This window comes from Lepeophtheirus salmonis, unplaced genomic scaffold (assembly GCF_016086655.4).
Source record: "Lepeophtheirus salmonis unplaced genomic scaffold, UVic_Lsal_1.4 unplaced_contig_95_pilon___fragment_2___debris, whole genome shotgun sequence".
Taxonomy (NCBI): Eukaryota; Metazoa; Arthropoda; class Copepoda; order Siphonostomatoida; family Caligidae; genus Lepeophtheirus; species Lepeophtheirus salmonis.
In genome coordinates this window covers 5758-22828 of record NW_027296884.1, presented here as the reverse complement: position 1 = coordinate 22828, position 17071 = coordinate 5758, and the positions used below count along the sequence as shown (strand labels likewise).

Below are 17071 nucleotides of genomic sequence, written 5' to 3'. Positions count from 1 at the left end.
CCCACGACCTATCAACAGGGATGGGATTTGTGTAAAAGTGCGTGGAAAAGGTAGAAGGCAAGACATATGGTATTACTGAATTAAGACCCTTTTTTATATCAGATGCGTATTATAAGATTTTTCGAGAGAAAATTAATTACTGCTATAAAGAGAAGAATCTTCTATATTTAATATAGTATTAGTACAAGAAATATATTTCAATTATATTCAAATACATGTATCTTATTATGCATTGTTAAATAAATTTACAGCAAAGATAGGGGGGAATTCTTCTCACAGAGAGAGACAAAAAAAGAATAAAGAGCACATGCATCAACCGTTTTTCCTTTTTTAATCGATATACTAAGTTTTTTCTTAACATGAATCCCCTCTTTACCTATTGAATAACTAACAAAAAAGAACAATGAGCACATGCATCAACCGATTTTCCTTTTCCAATCAGTTAACTTAGTTTTTTTCTTTACATAGATCCCTTTTTTAATGATAGTACATCCCTCAAAAGTATTTTCCTATGCTTAACCTTCGTCGGACTGTATGGATACAATTTTACCCATTCTAATATTAAAGTATATCTAACTTTTTTTTTAGACATCTGAGAGCTCTAAGATTTCTTGTCATCTCTACATTTTTTTATTTAATTTGCACAGTAATTTTCGTGCAGAAATATTCGCAGTTACAAAGGCTGGGGAGGATAGTTTTTTTCACACCCTAAGAGGCGGCATGGGCATAATTATACCCTTGTGTTTATTAGCAAAATAAAGTCTGAATGTACCAATATTTTTTTAAAAGCTATGGAAGTATTTTATGATAAGAAAATATAATGACAGAAAAAACATATATTATAACATATTCCAGACAAATTTAGACAGTTTTACAATTCATACACATAGCGTTAGCTTCTGAATTTTCGTCACAAACAGGCTTAACACAAGTTATGCAGCTTTTCCTGGTCTTACAGCGACTTTAATTATGATCTCGGCAAATATAACAACTGCCAACAACATGACTTCCCTGTATTACTGAGCTTAGCTGCTATTCCTTTTGACGGTATGATAATGTGCTGTCTTAAGACAATTTCCACTGCAGCTTGAAGATAACAGTTTCTCATAACCATCCTAGAACGAGATTTTATTGCATGCCTCTATAATTGTTTTGCAATATCTTTTAGAAACTTTCTCCTTTGGTCTTTTTTCCTTACCCTTGGGTTGTTTTCCCTGTAGATGATATACGACGCTAAAGCAGTGACGTCGATCATGATATAAAAAAATACCAAAGGTCAGTGCATTGTTCTTCATTTTGCAGTGTACTCGCTCAGCATTTTGTCCATTGCGTTTCACACCACCTTTGGTTTTGTTATAATACATGATAATCTATGGTTTGCTTGATTGCGTGGCTTCAACTTCTCCAGTCATATGCACAGATGACAGAAGCACAACTAATTTGTTCTTGCTTGGTACATATGAATACACAGTTGCCTCTTTATGGTAGGCAAAATTGGTCGAGTAAACTGCCCTTTCTTTTCTTGATTGCATATTACTTGGCAGGAATCTTCTTTTTTTTCTGACTGTTCCAACTAATGTCATATTCCAGCTGTTCAATACTTTAGCCAGCTCCATAGTTGTAAAGAAATCGTCGGTAGTGACGTTTCTTCCAGAGCCTTTATACAAATATACTAAATCTAAAACAGCTTCCATACCAACATTCAACTGTCGGGTCTCATCCAGTGGTTTTACAGTATAGAGTTTACCAGGTAAGCGTTGGATGCATCACAAGCCAAGAAAATTTTAATGCAATACATAGCCGATGGTATATATTGAGTGAATTTTGTATGCTCTCTAAAAGGAAACAATTGCTCATCAATGGTGATGCATTCATGTGGCTTGTAGGCTCTTTCCAAATTTTTATTTAGTATAAGCCAAAGACCTCGTATTGGTGCAGTTTTATCCGTTTGAGCACGCTCTGCGCGGTTGTTTTCGTTGTCAAATCTAATAAATCTGAGCATCATCAGGAAGCGGTCAAGAGACATAGCTGCACTTATATGAGGTACAGCATCCATTTTCCATATATCTTTAAGATTATCTTTATTATTTCGATGTACACCAGCAGGAATAAGAATTCAAAAAAATGTATTGAGCTCAACATTAGTAAATGGTTCGAATGATATTAGTGTTGGCCAATCAGAAGCATTGATATATCTTAGGATGAGGCTATTGTTAAAAGCTTCACAAACTCTTCTACCTTTTCGATTTGTTTCTCTCAATATGATGTCACACATCTCTGGACTGATGATAGACATGAAGAGCTCTTTTTCTGTAAATAAATTTTTGTTAACTGCTGGTCCACTTCTTTGTCGAAGAATGTTACGCAAACTTGCTTCCACCTTAGGGACTGGATTTTTATGCCATTCAGTTTCATCCTTCGTGATCCAAATTGCACTTTGATTTTGAGATACAGCAGTGTCATGTTCAATGCTTTCGTCCGAGTCATATTCTTCTTCATGTTCTATCGCCATTTCTTCTTCAATGTCAGAAGCTTCTTCAATGCCACCGTCAACTTTTGGTATACAGTTGTCATCGTCAGATGCAACGTATATGTCTTCCTCATCTTCAGAATCAAATTCATCCATAAAATGTTTTATTTTATTGGACACATATCTGAGAGTCAGCAATGAAAAATTAAATACATATGTTCATTGTACAATACAACAAAAATAAAGAATGGACACACAATGATCTTACCTCAATCGGTGAGATTTTTTTTTTTTGTTATTATAAATAGATTTTGCATCACTGTCACTCATATTTTCTTTACTTATATCTATAGTTGATAATATTGTAGAGAAAAACGCGTGCGAGGAGACAGGGGGGAGAAAGACACATGGTATCATTGTTTAAAATACTGATGTGATAATCACATCAGTATTTATCAGTTGCCTGCTTTATTATGATTTTTGAGGGTGTAACGAAAGTATTAAATAGCAAAATGTTTAATAAAGATATAATACATTTAATTGGCATAGACGATTTTTATCCGTTACAGTAGATTTGGAAACGTCACACTCCATGAAATAGTAATTTATTGTGAACCATATTCTCAGAAAAATAACTAATAAAACGACAAAATAAGAGTATTTCGAAATATATTTGAAGTTCCAAATTTAAAATAGAAGGCTTAAATTAAATATAATCGACATACTAAAAAATAAACCATCATACATTTAAGTTAAATATACAAAATTAAACAATTAGAATCATATAACTAATAATAACAATAAATTATAAATACAGACTATTGAAATAATAGATTGATCCAAATAATATCTTCTTGTTCTAACATCGGAATTCAGTTCAATATGTCATAACTTGAGGTTGCAAAATACAAGCCAGATCAAAAACCAGAAGTTTAATCAAAAAGATCATCACCTTTTTTCCTTATGTGCAAGTTGCATATACAATTGTGCACAGGATTGATATATTTCTACCGATGAGATTTTAATAATTATTAATAATAAAGTAAATCATAAAATAATGTTAGATTTCAATCCATATCTTCTTCCAATCTTAGTAAGGACAGCTTTTAGAATCCCACTTTCATTTATTTCATATTTATCTAAAAAAAAGAAAAGTTAATCCATGCAGTCAAATTTAACTGATAAGACAATTCAGGCAACCATTCTTGACTTATTGTAGTTTTCTAACATGACATCGTAAAGATTTAGAGCAAAAGCTAATTATGTAGTAATGTCCGGCGATATTACTCCTTATTAAGAGCATCAAAAAAGATTTTTTTCTCCGCTATTTATGCTTATATAACAACATATATACACAATTGGTAATTATAATGCTACACCCAATGCAACTACACCCGTTGTTGTGACCATTAAAGCAGCTGTTTTTGCCTTTTATGAGTTTTCTGAACACCATTTCTTGGAGCCTATCAACTATAGCTAAGCCTTAAGTGATAAAGAAGTATTGACTATGTAATATTGTAAAACCTAATGATCATACCCAAGTCTTTAAGTGAAGAAACTAGTCTCAGACAAACTAGTTGCGAACCATCCAATGCTACTACCCCCCGTTGTTGTGACCATTTAAGCAGTTGTTTTTACTATTTAATGAGTTGTGTATCATAATTCTTGATATGTTTAGCTAAAATAGAATCATATTTTAGGGTTAGATTTAAAAAAAGATTGAATACTTACTGTTAGATAGTACAAAATTCAGAGTTTCATTTCGAAATTAGTAAATATATTATACTTTTTACTGATAACTTGATCGTCATTTGGTGTGGACGACTCAAAACATTTTCATATGTATTTCTATAAATGACATCAGTACCAACATCCTCCATTAATTTAATGATGGCTCCTCGGGAAGGGATAGGTTTACTCGTGTATTTCTCCATAAATTTTTTGAACATAGATGATTAGCAATTGATAAGGTTATATTACATGCAATAAGCATTTTTGTGAGATCAGAGTTAAAGTCTGACTTGATGTATTCATCATTAACTTGATTTTTTAGATGAATATCCATTCTCTTGATATGAGATGAGAATAGTGAGTGGTGTGTAATTCTAGATAGGAGACCAAAGGCACATTTATTTCGACAAATCCGACAAACCATCTGTTTCTCATCTGGTAAGTAATTCCCAAATTCCTGGGTCTCCATTTTCAGAAATCCAGACAGAAGGCGACGTTATTTTAGGCATTTTATCCAGTTCTCTATCGACTATCACCATCTGATCTTATATTAATATTGAATAATAAAGGTGAGAATGATGAAGTTCTTGATTGATAGAAGAAGATGTATATTATTTAATCAATGATGCCATAAGTATTTCTTCTCTTCTGCTCGCACGCTTTTCTATTCTTACCAAAATTATCACCCTTACTTATATCCTACAGCACACCTTATCTTCAATTCAAAATTTAAAATGACAATATAATGAAAAAAGAAACTAATACATCCGAAAAACATTATTTATGTTAAAGTACTTCGAAATCTAAAGTATATATAACCGGATCGTATTATGAATACAAAAGAGGAGAATAGTACTCGCCCATGACAAAACCAGCAAAAACTAATATTTTTTAATAAAAAATCTAATTAAAGATTTAAAAAAAAACAAAAAAAAAACTAATTCAACCAAAATATATATGGGTACAATTGTACCCATGTCGTCTATTAAGGGTGTAAAATTATGGAGTCTGACTAAGATTAAAAACTATATAAATATGAGTTTATCAACGATAAATGTTATCTGGGTGGCATCCAAGCTTTATGAACTGAAAGAAAATCAATTTTAATTATTTTGAATATTAATTAGAACTAAAACTTAACTCTTTAATTAGGGAAGAATGTTTGTCTAAGTACATTATTCTCAATATATACATATAGAAATAAAAAAGAATCCCTGGGATATTGTAATACAATACTATCCGCCTAATAAGGCCTTAATATGACAATTACAGGGAATTAATGGCCTAAAGTGACAAGGCCTTGAACACTTGTATTGTAAAATATGTATCAATTTGTTTACATGTAATCCATAATCCGAGTTTTTTGTATCTTTTTTTATTTACTTCGTAAAACTCGAGTACAATTTACGAGTTTTGATCGTGGCACATCACTAAAAAGTACTATATTAATTAACATGTATTAATATACATTAACTTTTCTAAAAAGTTATAAATTATATTAACAAGAAGTTGTATATGATATTTCAATAAAATGAAATGATAAGAATTATTATAAGAATATTTTTTATCCCTTTACCTTTAATTACCCCTAATGATTTATTATTGAATATTTAAAATACATTTGATCGGATAACCACATCCAATAAAATGAAAATGGTAAATGATAAAGAGCTTCTTCTTGACAATGAATGAAACCTAAGATATGAATAGCAAGTGAACAAGTTAAATAGTTTAAAAATGATTTGTGTAACATATTATGCTCAATACCTTCATTAAATTGTTTCACTTCGTCGTTTTAATTGAAATCGAAGGTACTTTTATTCAAGTTAAAAGAACGCAATTTATTTTGATCCATACTTTGATTAATTTGTGAACTTGGGGTATCCTTAAGAATAATTAAAAGTAATAAACCTTTTTGTGTTTGATTTCTAAAATCAAAGGTATTTACAGTAACGACTTTATTAATACATGTACATATAACACTAAAGATCATCGTACAATTTATTCTTCATTCAACTAATGTATCTATTGAATATATTTGTTTGCCTCAATATACTAAAAACCAAAATCATAAGTTGAAATTAAATGTTCAAACTTGTAAAATTGACGTTCCTCATATCTTGAGCATGTTTATTAATTTTTTGAATTAGTAATCTTCATTAATGATAACATTAATATTGCTTGAAAAGTACCCAATGAAAAATATTTTTTTAAAGATGAAAATATCATTAAAATCATCATATACAAATTCTTGTCGAATTATAAACAAGGTATGAAGTAGTTCGAATATCACTGCTATTATCGATTAGCATCTAAAGTTGATTTTTATATCCATGTTTAAAAAGAAGTTTGAACTTCTGGACATTTTTGGGTTCATAGTAATAAAAGAAAGTTTTAAAAAGAGAGGGAAATTTCAATTCAAAATTTTCATATTAATATAATGCTTTTGATTCATGATTTGGTCATGATTCACAGGAATGACCCCCTTTGTTCTTCTTCATCATCAATTATATGTATTATAATGATAATGTATTTAGCACTTGTTGAAATAAGTAATTAAAACTTACAATGGAGTTTGTTAAAAGCAAAAAAGGTTCAAATCTTCTTTCTTTTGAAGGATTTATCTTCACACTTGACAAAAAAATATGCAAACGTGGAATTGGAGATGTACTGAAGTCGGGTGCAAGGGAAGCATGCGCCTTAAGAAGGTGATCTACAAATTTTCCCATCATCTGACCATTGTCATGTTCCAGCAACTCACAAGATTAAGGTAAAAAATAATACAACAGATTAAGAAGTAAAGCTCAAACATCATCATAAACTATGAGGTCCATAATTTGTTAGGAAGTTCAAGAACTTGGGAAGACGCCTCAACGAGTATTAGAACCAACAAAAACCTTTCTCAAATAGTGAGACACGTGAAAAAGGATAACATGGCTCCACCATCCCCTACGACGAGAAATAGCTTCGTAGCTCCATTATTCCACTATTTACGGTCCATGTGTTGGTAGCGAATACTGTTATTCCATGCCCGTATGGACTCATTCCTAACAAATCACAGGAGAGTTAAAGGAGATTTTGCGAGGAACTTCGAACAAATGTTATTGAATACAACTTTAATCCTGAAAGTATTTTAATGGACTTTGAATGAACAATCATAACAGCTACTCAAGGAGTATTCCCTCTAACAAAAATTGTGGGTTGTTTTTTCTATTTGGGACAATCGCTTTGGAGGCATATTCAAAGTTCCGGCTTAAGGATTCAATATATTAATGAGGAAGAATTTCGCATTTTGACTAAATCCTTGCTTTTGTTAACCTTTATCCCATTGGAAAATGTAAAGGAAGCATTCGAGACCTTAACGAATACATTCCCGGAAAATCTAACAGCGTTAGCAGATAATTTTGAAGATACTTACATTGGTAGACGAATAAGGAGGGCTCGAAGAGTCCCTCGACATCCTCCATCACAATAGAAAATTATCTATAGAGTCAGTAACGGTCTACCGAGGACCAACAGTTTGGTGAGGGGTATGAGACATGGGCTTTTAATCCTCTTTGCAATGTCAGAACCCAAATATATGGAAATTAATAAAAAGTATAATTAAAGAAAATGGCATGCAAGAAGTAGTTTTACAGCAATTTTGAATTAAATATATACATTTTTAAATAACTTTATTTTATATTTTAAATGTGAAACTTAATATTATAAAATAGTCCTTATAAATTCAAATAGTGTACATTAATTAAGTCTAATGCATTAATGTCATATTTTATTAAAACGTTACCAAGAAAATGTAAGTTATTAATTATTAGACTACATTGATCGTAGGTAGATCCTTAACCTTCGAGCATGAGGATATGAAGAGGCATTATTACATAAAAATTACAGCTTACATTATTGTACTTGTTCATATATAATTCGTATATAAATATAATGTGAAAAAAAATCAAAATAAAAGAAACTTGGTTAGGACTACAATAAAAAAGAGCTGACATTCGTTTTCAAGAATTAATTAATTTAATTATAGTTTGGACTTAAAAATTAAATTTTCATGGATCTAAATAAAAATGGGCAGTTTTGTCAAAACCATTTTTCAAATAAAGTAATCAGATAAAAATAGAAGTATATATTTTTGCGTGAAGCAATATATCAGAGCTTTGAGACTTTATTATGATTACTTCCTTAAATCTGGAGATTTGGACTTAACAAGATTTTTGTTGATTTTCATTCCACATTCCAAGGAATATCTATTCTCACTTTATTAATTACTTTCAATTTGATATCTATGATAATTCTCTTGATGGTCTATAAAATACCAACGAATTGACGATATTTTGTCTTGGATTGAATGATTGACACAAGTTTCAAGAGCTATTACAGAATAAGGATTCCATTTCTGATTTTAATACTTGATTTGAAATATTCAAACGAAATAAAAAGCTATGTCTCCCTCATTCCTCACCACTATCACTATGAGGAACTACTCTTCTTTTACTTTGACTGATATACTTCTCTACAGCGTCAAAGAACCTCAAGGGGTTTAATTCCTTTTAGTAAAATGAAGACAATGTCGTGATTATAGATTGGAATACAAAGTCAGAGACTCAGAGGAAATTGTCTTTTTGGAGTTCTATTCATGCATACAAGCCGAGTTTTTTGTGTCATTACTTATTTACTTCATAAAACTCGAGTAGCAATTTTTGATTCTTACTCGTGGCACATCACTAATCTAAATACTTCTCTGACCAATCCCAATTTTTGAGGGCATCTAATAAATGAATCAACGTTTATTATTCAATAATGTATGTAGGAATGTAATTAGAACTGAAACCAATAGCTTCTAAAATTATTGAATTAGTTTGACTTTAAGTACATGTTTGATCAGAAAAGTTATCTTGTGCCTGACCCTCATTGAGCTTCTTTAATGTACTTGATGGTTACTATTTATTGATATTCAGTTCATATTAAACATTGTTTGGTGTTTTATAATTTGTCAATTATTTAAAATTGAGTACACTATTTTTTTTGACGTAATGATTTAAAAAAAAGGCGTATAGACGATAAAAATATTGGTGCCAGTGATTATAAAAACTTTGTACGAAATATACATTTCATTTTTTCACATGCTAATTATGAATTCACATACAGTTAATACAAAAACCATTATTTACAAATTAATTGAATTTCCTAGTTCACCATCTTCATGTTCGAATCCATGAGGTGTATAATTTGAAAATAATTACGTATAAAAAAATTTCATTCTAATTAATTATTGTTATATTCGTCACTTTTTCCCCCATACCGCTCCCCCTCCAAAAAAAGAAAAATGTTGAAGAGGTATTTAGTACATATTTACTTAAATGAAAGATATCTGATGCGGACTCATTACCAAATATTCTCTAGTCAGTAGAATAAAATTTTATATGGACATAATAACAATATTATAGAAGATCTGGCCTTCACTGAATTAAATAAGTAAATATTCGCCTATTACTACTTCAAATACAAAGAAAAAGGAACACTGGCGCCAAAGAATGAGAGTGTATGTAAAAAAATCAATATTTTTTCTCACAGATTAATGAATGATTCACATGGGGGTAAAATTTAACGGATTTTGAATATTTTACATTTTAATAGCGATGCACTTCAATTCACTTCAAGTTTGAACTACTACTTCAACTAAGAAGATCATGATAGCACTAAGATAATACTCTAGTACTGAAATGCTACAAGTGGTAAAGGAATGGTGATTATGTTTAAGGTTAAATCTCACTCTCAAATGAATGAGTAGTTTTTAGATTGAAAATCAAATTTAAAAATGTAATTTTATGTTTAATAACAAATTGTCTGTCATAAATTCAGAAATATTTAATAAGTTATATAATGCAGCCAAGTTTGTCATATGTCTATTGGTTTGAGAAGGAAATTTGAGTGTGTGGTTTAATAAACTGCGTAATTCCAAGCAGTTTCGATTACTCCAACTAGTTTAGAAAAAAAAAAGATTACTTTTCAAACGAACTGGGATTAAGATTATACATGCAAAAAAGTCTTGTTTCTACAAAGTGTTGCCTGTGGGAATTATAAATTTCACAGAGAAAGGAAGTTAGTCTAGGAAGAATTTACATGTTATAATGGGTTCGAAAAAGAATAACAGAGATTTCCAATTTTTGTCGAGTTCTGAGCTTTGACGGTCTGAGCTTTTATCGAATTCCAAGTAACACTCAGCTTTTTATGGCTACGAGCCGAGTTTTTGTGTTGTTTTTTATTTACTTCACACAACTCGAGTAGCAATTTACGAGTTTTGCTCGTGGCACATCACTACTTTTTAACTACAACAAATTATATTTTGATATTTATAGTTATGGCTCTTAAACGTTTTTAAGTCTAAGCCTCTAATTTTTAGTTATACTCTAGAGGTCACATAAAAAACAGTAAACTCGCGTATGGTTATCATCCCTCTACATACCCCACTAGTAAACTGTGCAACCTGTGGGCAGAAAAAGTAAATAGAGTCTGGAATAAGGAGTTCCTTTGTCAATTACAATAATTTGATTGTGGGTTATAAAACTACTGCGGGCCATACTGGCATATTTTTTTGTACTTTTAAACCCTATTTTTCAAGTATTATTAATTATTAAGAAAATATAAATTAAATTTGAAAAATAATTATTCTGACGAAGACGAAAATCTGACAAAAATTATGACGAAGACGATACGAAGACGAAAAAAAAACAACAACATAACTATGACGATGTTTGACGAAGATAATATTATGACGCAGAAAATAACTCTGACGAAGACGAAAATCTGACAAAAATCATGACGAAGACGAGACGAAACTGAAAATAGCTGACGAAGTTAACACTGGTAACAGCTATTGAGTTCCCTGATTATTAATACATTTTATGATAAAAGGGTTAATTAAGTCTCCAAATTTATTCATAACTCCATCCATCATTGCAGCAATTACATCATGATCCAAATAAATTCCAAACTTTATCAAATGTTCAGTAACAGCAACAACTGCTTCAATAGTTTCTATGCAAGCATAAATAAGCAAAATCCCTAGATTGAAGTATTTTCCGTCTCCCATATGAAGATTTATATTCATGTAACGTCTGTCGTCTGAACAATTGAATGCCATGATATCATGAGCACACGACCTTGCAATTTTTCCATAAATATCTTTTTCAGGGTTTGTTATTCAGTTTGGAATATTTTTCGATAATTTTTTCTTCTGAGATGTTTTGTCTTCATTTATGTTTATTTTATGTTTTCTGTTTAAATGTCCAGTTATATTTGAACATTTAGCACTTAAAAATTTGGCACAATACTTGCATTTCCCCTACTGTGTTTTTCTACTTTGAGGAAAAATAATAAAAGTAAAATGAAATTGGTTGAGCTTGTATCTTACTACTATGTATATTACATGATAATCAACTTTTAGAAACTTATTAGTTATTACAAATTCAGAATAGCTACAATACTAGAGTCGATAAATTTTCCGAAAATTGCCAAAAATTATCGATAAAAGAAGTACCTCAAAATTCTTGGGAATTATCAATTTTATAATTCCCATTTTCCATCGTAAAAAAATTGAGAAAAACTGCTCTAAATCAGGAGAAACTTAGGGTTTGTTTTAAAATGTCCATCAGAAATAACTATATATATATGTATAAATATACTGTGTATAAATTATAACTAAAATAATTGAATATTCTTTGGATGGTCAAGATATTGACATTCTAATTTTTTTACTATTTTGATCAAAATTAAGACATATTATGTGTGACATTATAAAATTCAAATGGCCACATTTACACTATTTCTTAAATACATGGAAAACCCGTATGGCTACTCTCGTTTTCATTATATATTTTTTTTACAATGATTTTGTCCTATATATGTATTTGAGATATATTGCAAGCTTAGTTTTGCTTCTTGATTATTTTCGATGAAAAAAAACAAACTTCCAGGAATAACGAGCTACACTCTTTACTTGCCCTAATACTCGTCACTCACTCTATCAATTTTTTCTCGCTAACAAACTTGTCAGTCAAAAAATCATATGTCCTAAAGAATTATTGAAAAGCTGACATTATTTCCCCCTCCCCCCCAATTTTTGCTTTACAGAGTAACTTAAAACTTAGCATAACTTATTTGTATAAGCTTAATTTCACAGTTTATAATTGTCAACACTTTAATATGTTAATATAGTCAGAGTATAACCAATAAATGTTTAGTTTATATATAATATCAGTGGATATTAATTATATGTAGAAAAATAAAATTATTTTTCCTACAAATTCATAATTTAAGAGATGAAAACTATTTAAAATTCCTTTTTTGATTGAGTAACAATAAGATTCCTATTAGAAACATCAACATTCTTAACCTACTTGGATAAAGCATACTTCTTAATCGTGCAAACGCAATTTTTTTTAATACAAATAAAAAAAATAATGCATCGTTTTGAAAACGTTGCCCTAATACATTGCACAACTATCAATAGTAAGGAAGATCTTGTGTATTTTGTCATGTTAGAAGAAAATAAACTCTAAATCAACATCCTAATCTTGACCAGAGCAGTTTTAACTATCATGACATATTAGAAGTTGTGACGAGGGATAAGAGGGAGTAGAAAATAAACATAGACATTGGCCAGAATGACTCTAATGTCGATTTTTAATTTTACTCGTGGTCTATAAGGACTTACAATTATAACTATGCAACAGATAATTAAAGTTGATCTCCCTATACGAGAATGTTCAATCAGGTTATGAATATAATTGAATGTAGTAGAAAAGGAGGTTCTTAACTCAGGAGCTAAATTCTAATGACAACAGCTAAGGAAAACAAAATTTATACTTAAAATTACCAATTCCGAAAAAAAACAGTCCGCTAAAAAATACACACGATTTAAATTACAAAAAATCAATATACTTCTACAAAGTATTGACTGAAGGAAAACATAACTTTTAAATTATACAGCGAAAGGAGGTCAGTCTAGGAAGATTTGTATTCTATAATGTGCTTGAAAAAGAAAAAAAAAAGAATCCCAAGTTTGGACAAGTTACAAGTAAATCCTTGCTACTTGGTTTATTGTTTTTCTTTTCTATTATTTCCTTGAGTTTACTTTCTGTATTTTTTACTTAGGTATATTTTTTTCTAAAATGATATACTAGATATACTTTATATAGTCCACTAGTTGTAATGTGTTTTATTATTGTGGGTTTCACTTAGTATAATGGGGAAGTGTCTATTGGAAATAACAATACATTATAAATAAATAATTTTAATAGATGAATATAAAATAGTAGTGTCATTAATTCATAGAGGGTAATTCAAATGACGGATGTTGCAATTAAATACGACGTTATGATTCGTGTTGTTAGTAACTAGTACATTATGTTTATATAAGTTATAACTTGTACAAGTTTATAATAAAAGCAATAAGATTAAGTACGCTGCTCTATGTTTAGATAGATATATAGAGAAACAATACAGAAAAGGTAAACTGACATCACAAAGGATGTCTTTAGTATTAAAAAATAATTTGGTTAATAAAAAAACTAAATATATTTATAAATAGCATTGAAAAATGTTACTTATAAAAATTAATTATTAAAGGAATTTTTTTTAGTATTTTTATTTTTTATTTTCCTAATAAGAACTACATATCAGTTAATATAATAATCAAGAAAAATATATCCTTCTTCTATTGTAATGAACGTCATTCAGATAATCTTATTGATAAGATTTTACTACTAATTTACTATCTTCTTTGGTATTATTAATTCATTAGTGTATTAGGGGGGACAATGAATCAATGAGAATGGATGAAAGTGTAAATCTAAGTTCGTATTCATCTGCATACCCGAAAAGGTAAAAAACCTAACTTAACAAAATATATATTTATATATGCCTCATTCATTCCCATCTGATCCTCGTTTGAGAAGAAGTTGCGCTCAATCTTCATCTATGTTTGTGCAACATACATTTCAGTTATGATTCGTTTGAGACATCCATGTGAATGTATTAGTTGGTTCCTGAAAGATTTTTTTTTTTAAATGTTAAAACCTAAATTCCAACCAAATATCAATTCCCCAAAATCTATTGAAAATGAAAAGTACTCAAGAACTCTTAGAGCAGAGCAAAAGGAAAAAAGGTAGATGTTGAGTAACCAAGACTATGAAGAAGTCCAACAAGGCCACGTTCGTATTTCAGCAGGACAGGAAACCGGCTCATACTGCAAATATTTTACAAGATGGATGGGTAGCAACATGAACTTCTGATCCAAGAACCTTTGGTCCCCTCAAAGCCCAGATCTGAATCCACTGGATAACTCTATCTTGAGAAGAAGGCCTGCAAAGTCCGCCATCCGAATATTAATGCTCTGATCATGAATAAGGACTACATTTCCAATGTTTTCAAGGGGTTCTGGTGGCGGTTGGAGGCAGGTTTTAGTGCATTTTCTACACCCGATATTTATCTTGAGGTAGATAAAGTAAATCATTTCCCATTCAAAGTGACTATAATACATACTATTGGATATGACTGAAAAGGCATTGTTTGCATAGCACGCTAAAACAATAATCAAACCACGGGCACATTTAGGGTTTAAGATACATACAACTGTATCAATAAAGCAAAGTATATCTGTCTGTATGAAAATCAGTCACGGGGTGCACTGAATGTAGTAATAATACCTGAAGTATAAGATATAATATTTTGGATCTAAAAAATGACAATGTTCTCGCATTAATGACATGTTGGAGGCGAGTGCATCTAGCATCGAAAACGGAGATCTTTTTCTGTTTGATTTCGTTATAGCTCTCTAATGTATATCCTAAATTATATGCATTTTCAATATATATTAAGATTTCAATAAAATGTAAACGCTGGTATTTAACAATTTATTAACTCTAGCAGACGTTTTGTATTTAGTATACTGGGAACATTGGTTCGTTTGTGTTTGTTAGTGAGCACTCGAGAGACTTAAAGTACTTATGAGTACTATCCTTTTTTTCGCACTCTTATTATTATTATTTCATTCTTTGAACAGAAAACATATGAATTGATTTAAGTATTGAGTAGTTACTGCTGTGTGAGTGTGCTCATGAAAAAAGGAGAATAACACTGATTTATTTCTTGGGGATTTATCTTCAACTTTTTTCTTCTTTAGATATGATGCATTTATTAAATCTTATTATTTACTTTTAAAATGACAATTTCATAAACTATATTTAAACAGACACAAAAGCGTATTTTTTTATTAATGCAATTATAGTTCAGTATATTATGATTAAAGACTACTATGTGGCTAATGGTGTGCTTTCAGATGAAAATGAGTCCATGATTATAATCAAGGAGGATACACAGCTTTGGATTCCGGTTGTAATAATCCCGTTCGTGTGCTTTGCCGTGTAAAGCATAAAGTATTTCCAGGACCTTGGAAATAATGTTCTTTATCTTGAGACTCTCATCATATGAAGGTGACGTGACCACAAGCCAATCAAGCTGGTAATACTTTTAAGTTTTTTTTTTTTAGAATTACACCTGGAATCCAAAATGGTAGAATAAATCAGTCTGAAATTTAACAAGTAGTTGTATACATTAACCAAGTATGTTCCTATGATATTTTTTTTGGAGCCTCCAAGGTAATTAAGATGTTGTTTTATATATATCTACATCCCTCTGTCTGTCTCTTTTCTACAACTTTATTTAGACCTCTAGTGCAGGCAACCCTCTGGTAGTATACAATACATTAGAATACTTCCTCAATTTGTTTATTTTCTAAATTTAAAGTTGACATGGTCCCAAAATGTTTTGTCGGTAAAAAATGAAGAAATATAAAGTTTTACCTATATTGATTAACTAATTGGTGTACCCAACACTGTCCAAAATTATTAAGCATCGTTGAACAAACACACTTTGCCTTGCCTTTACAAATATAGAAGATAACTATTCCAGAAATTCTCAATTTTACTCACTACTTTTCATGAGAAACTATAACAGTTTGAGAAAAAAATAATAATATGACGTTTTGATTGTACTTTTGCCTTTCGAGTGGTACATGGCCTAACCTTAGCTACACATGCAAAAATATACACACTCGATGCTACATGCAAAACGCCTGTAAGGTTTCATTAATGACTATAATGTAATTTCTTATATAAAAAATGACTGTTTCTCATTTATACATATAAAAAAACTTTATTGTATTAATATAGATGATTAGACGTTGAGCATCGCTCCTGAGGTTTCTAAATTTTATAATTTAAAAAAAAAAATACCACTTTTACCTAAAAATAGTCAATAGTAGTCAAAATAGAGAAATTCAAAAATATGTACCAATATTTATTTTAGATAAAATCAATAATTTGAAAAAATATGTTAATGAAATTTTTAAAAGGATTATTTCTCATGAAAAACGATAAAAAAAATACTATTGTATCGCGTAGAGCAAGAATTTTTCTTGTCCTCAATAATAAAATAAGGGGTCATTTACAAAGTATGTAGTATGTAGGCTATTTTTTTATTTTTTGCCCCTCTCTTCTTCCATGTTGACAAAATGTACGTACATTATTATATCAATTTCAAAACCCCTCTCTCCCCCCCCCCAATTTTTACTGAAGTCCTGAGAACAAAAAAAATAAATAAAATGAAAAGTTTTTTAAAATGAAAACGTGCCTTTTTATAAAACTATCAAATTTAGAAACTTCAAGGGTGATGCAAACCATGGATCAATATTGGAAAAACTTAATATTTCATATTTTTTTACCAAAAGGAGAATTTTTGGACTATGTCCCCCCTCTTGGTTTATGGTATTATTATCTTATATAAATAAATTTTCTTTATGTCATA

The 17071-nt window shown here is 30.1% G+C and overlaps 1 protein-coding gene across 1 annotated transcript; it reads right to left on the bottom strand.

Annotated features, from left to right (window-relative positions):
* Nucleotides 1–1370: 1370 nt before the first annotated feature.
* Nucleotides 1371–2056, bottom strand: LOC139907583 (uncharacterized). Its single transcript, XM_071894015.1, has 2 exons — nt 1748–2056; nt 1371–1706 (listed from the first exon to the last, which is right to left on the bottom strand). Exons 1-2 carry the CDS (start codon nt 2054–2056, stop codon nt 1371–1373), a joined length of 645 nt encoding a protein of 214 aa, XP_071750116.1.
* Nucleotides 2057–17071: the final 15015 nt, after the last annotated feature.

Excerpts from the sequence above, each read along its gene's own strand:
- LOC139907583 (XM_071894015.1), bottom strand. The coding sequence starts at position 2,056 with ATGGATGCTGTACCTCATATAAGTGCAGCTATGTCTCTTGACCGCTTC. Across the intron at positions 1,707-1,747 it reads ATGCATCCAACGCTTACCTG|TTGAATGTTGGTATGGAAGC; the intron begins GTAAACTCTATA and ends GAGACCCGACAG.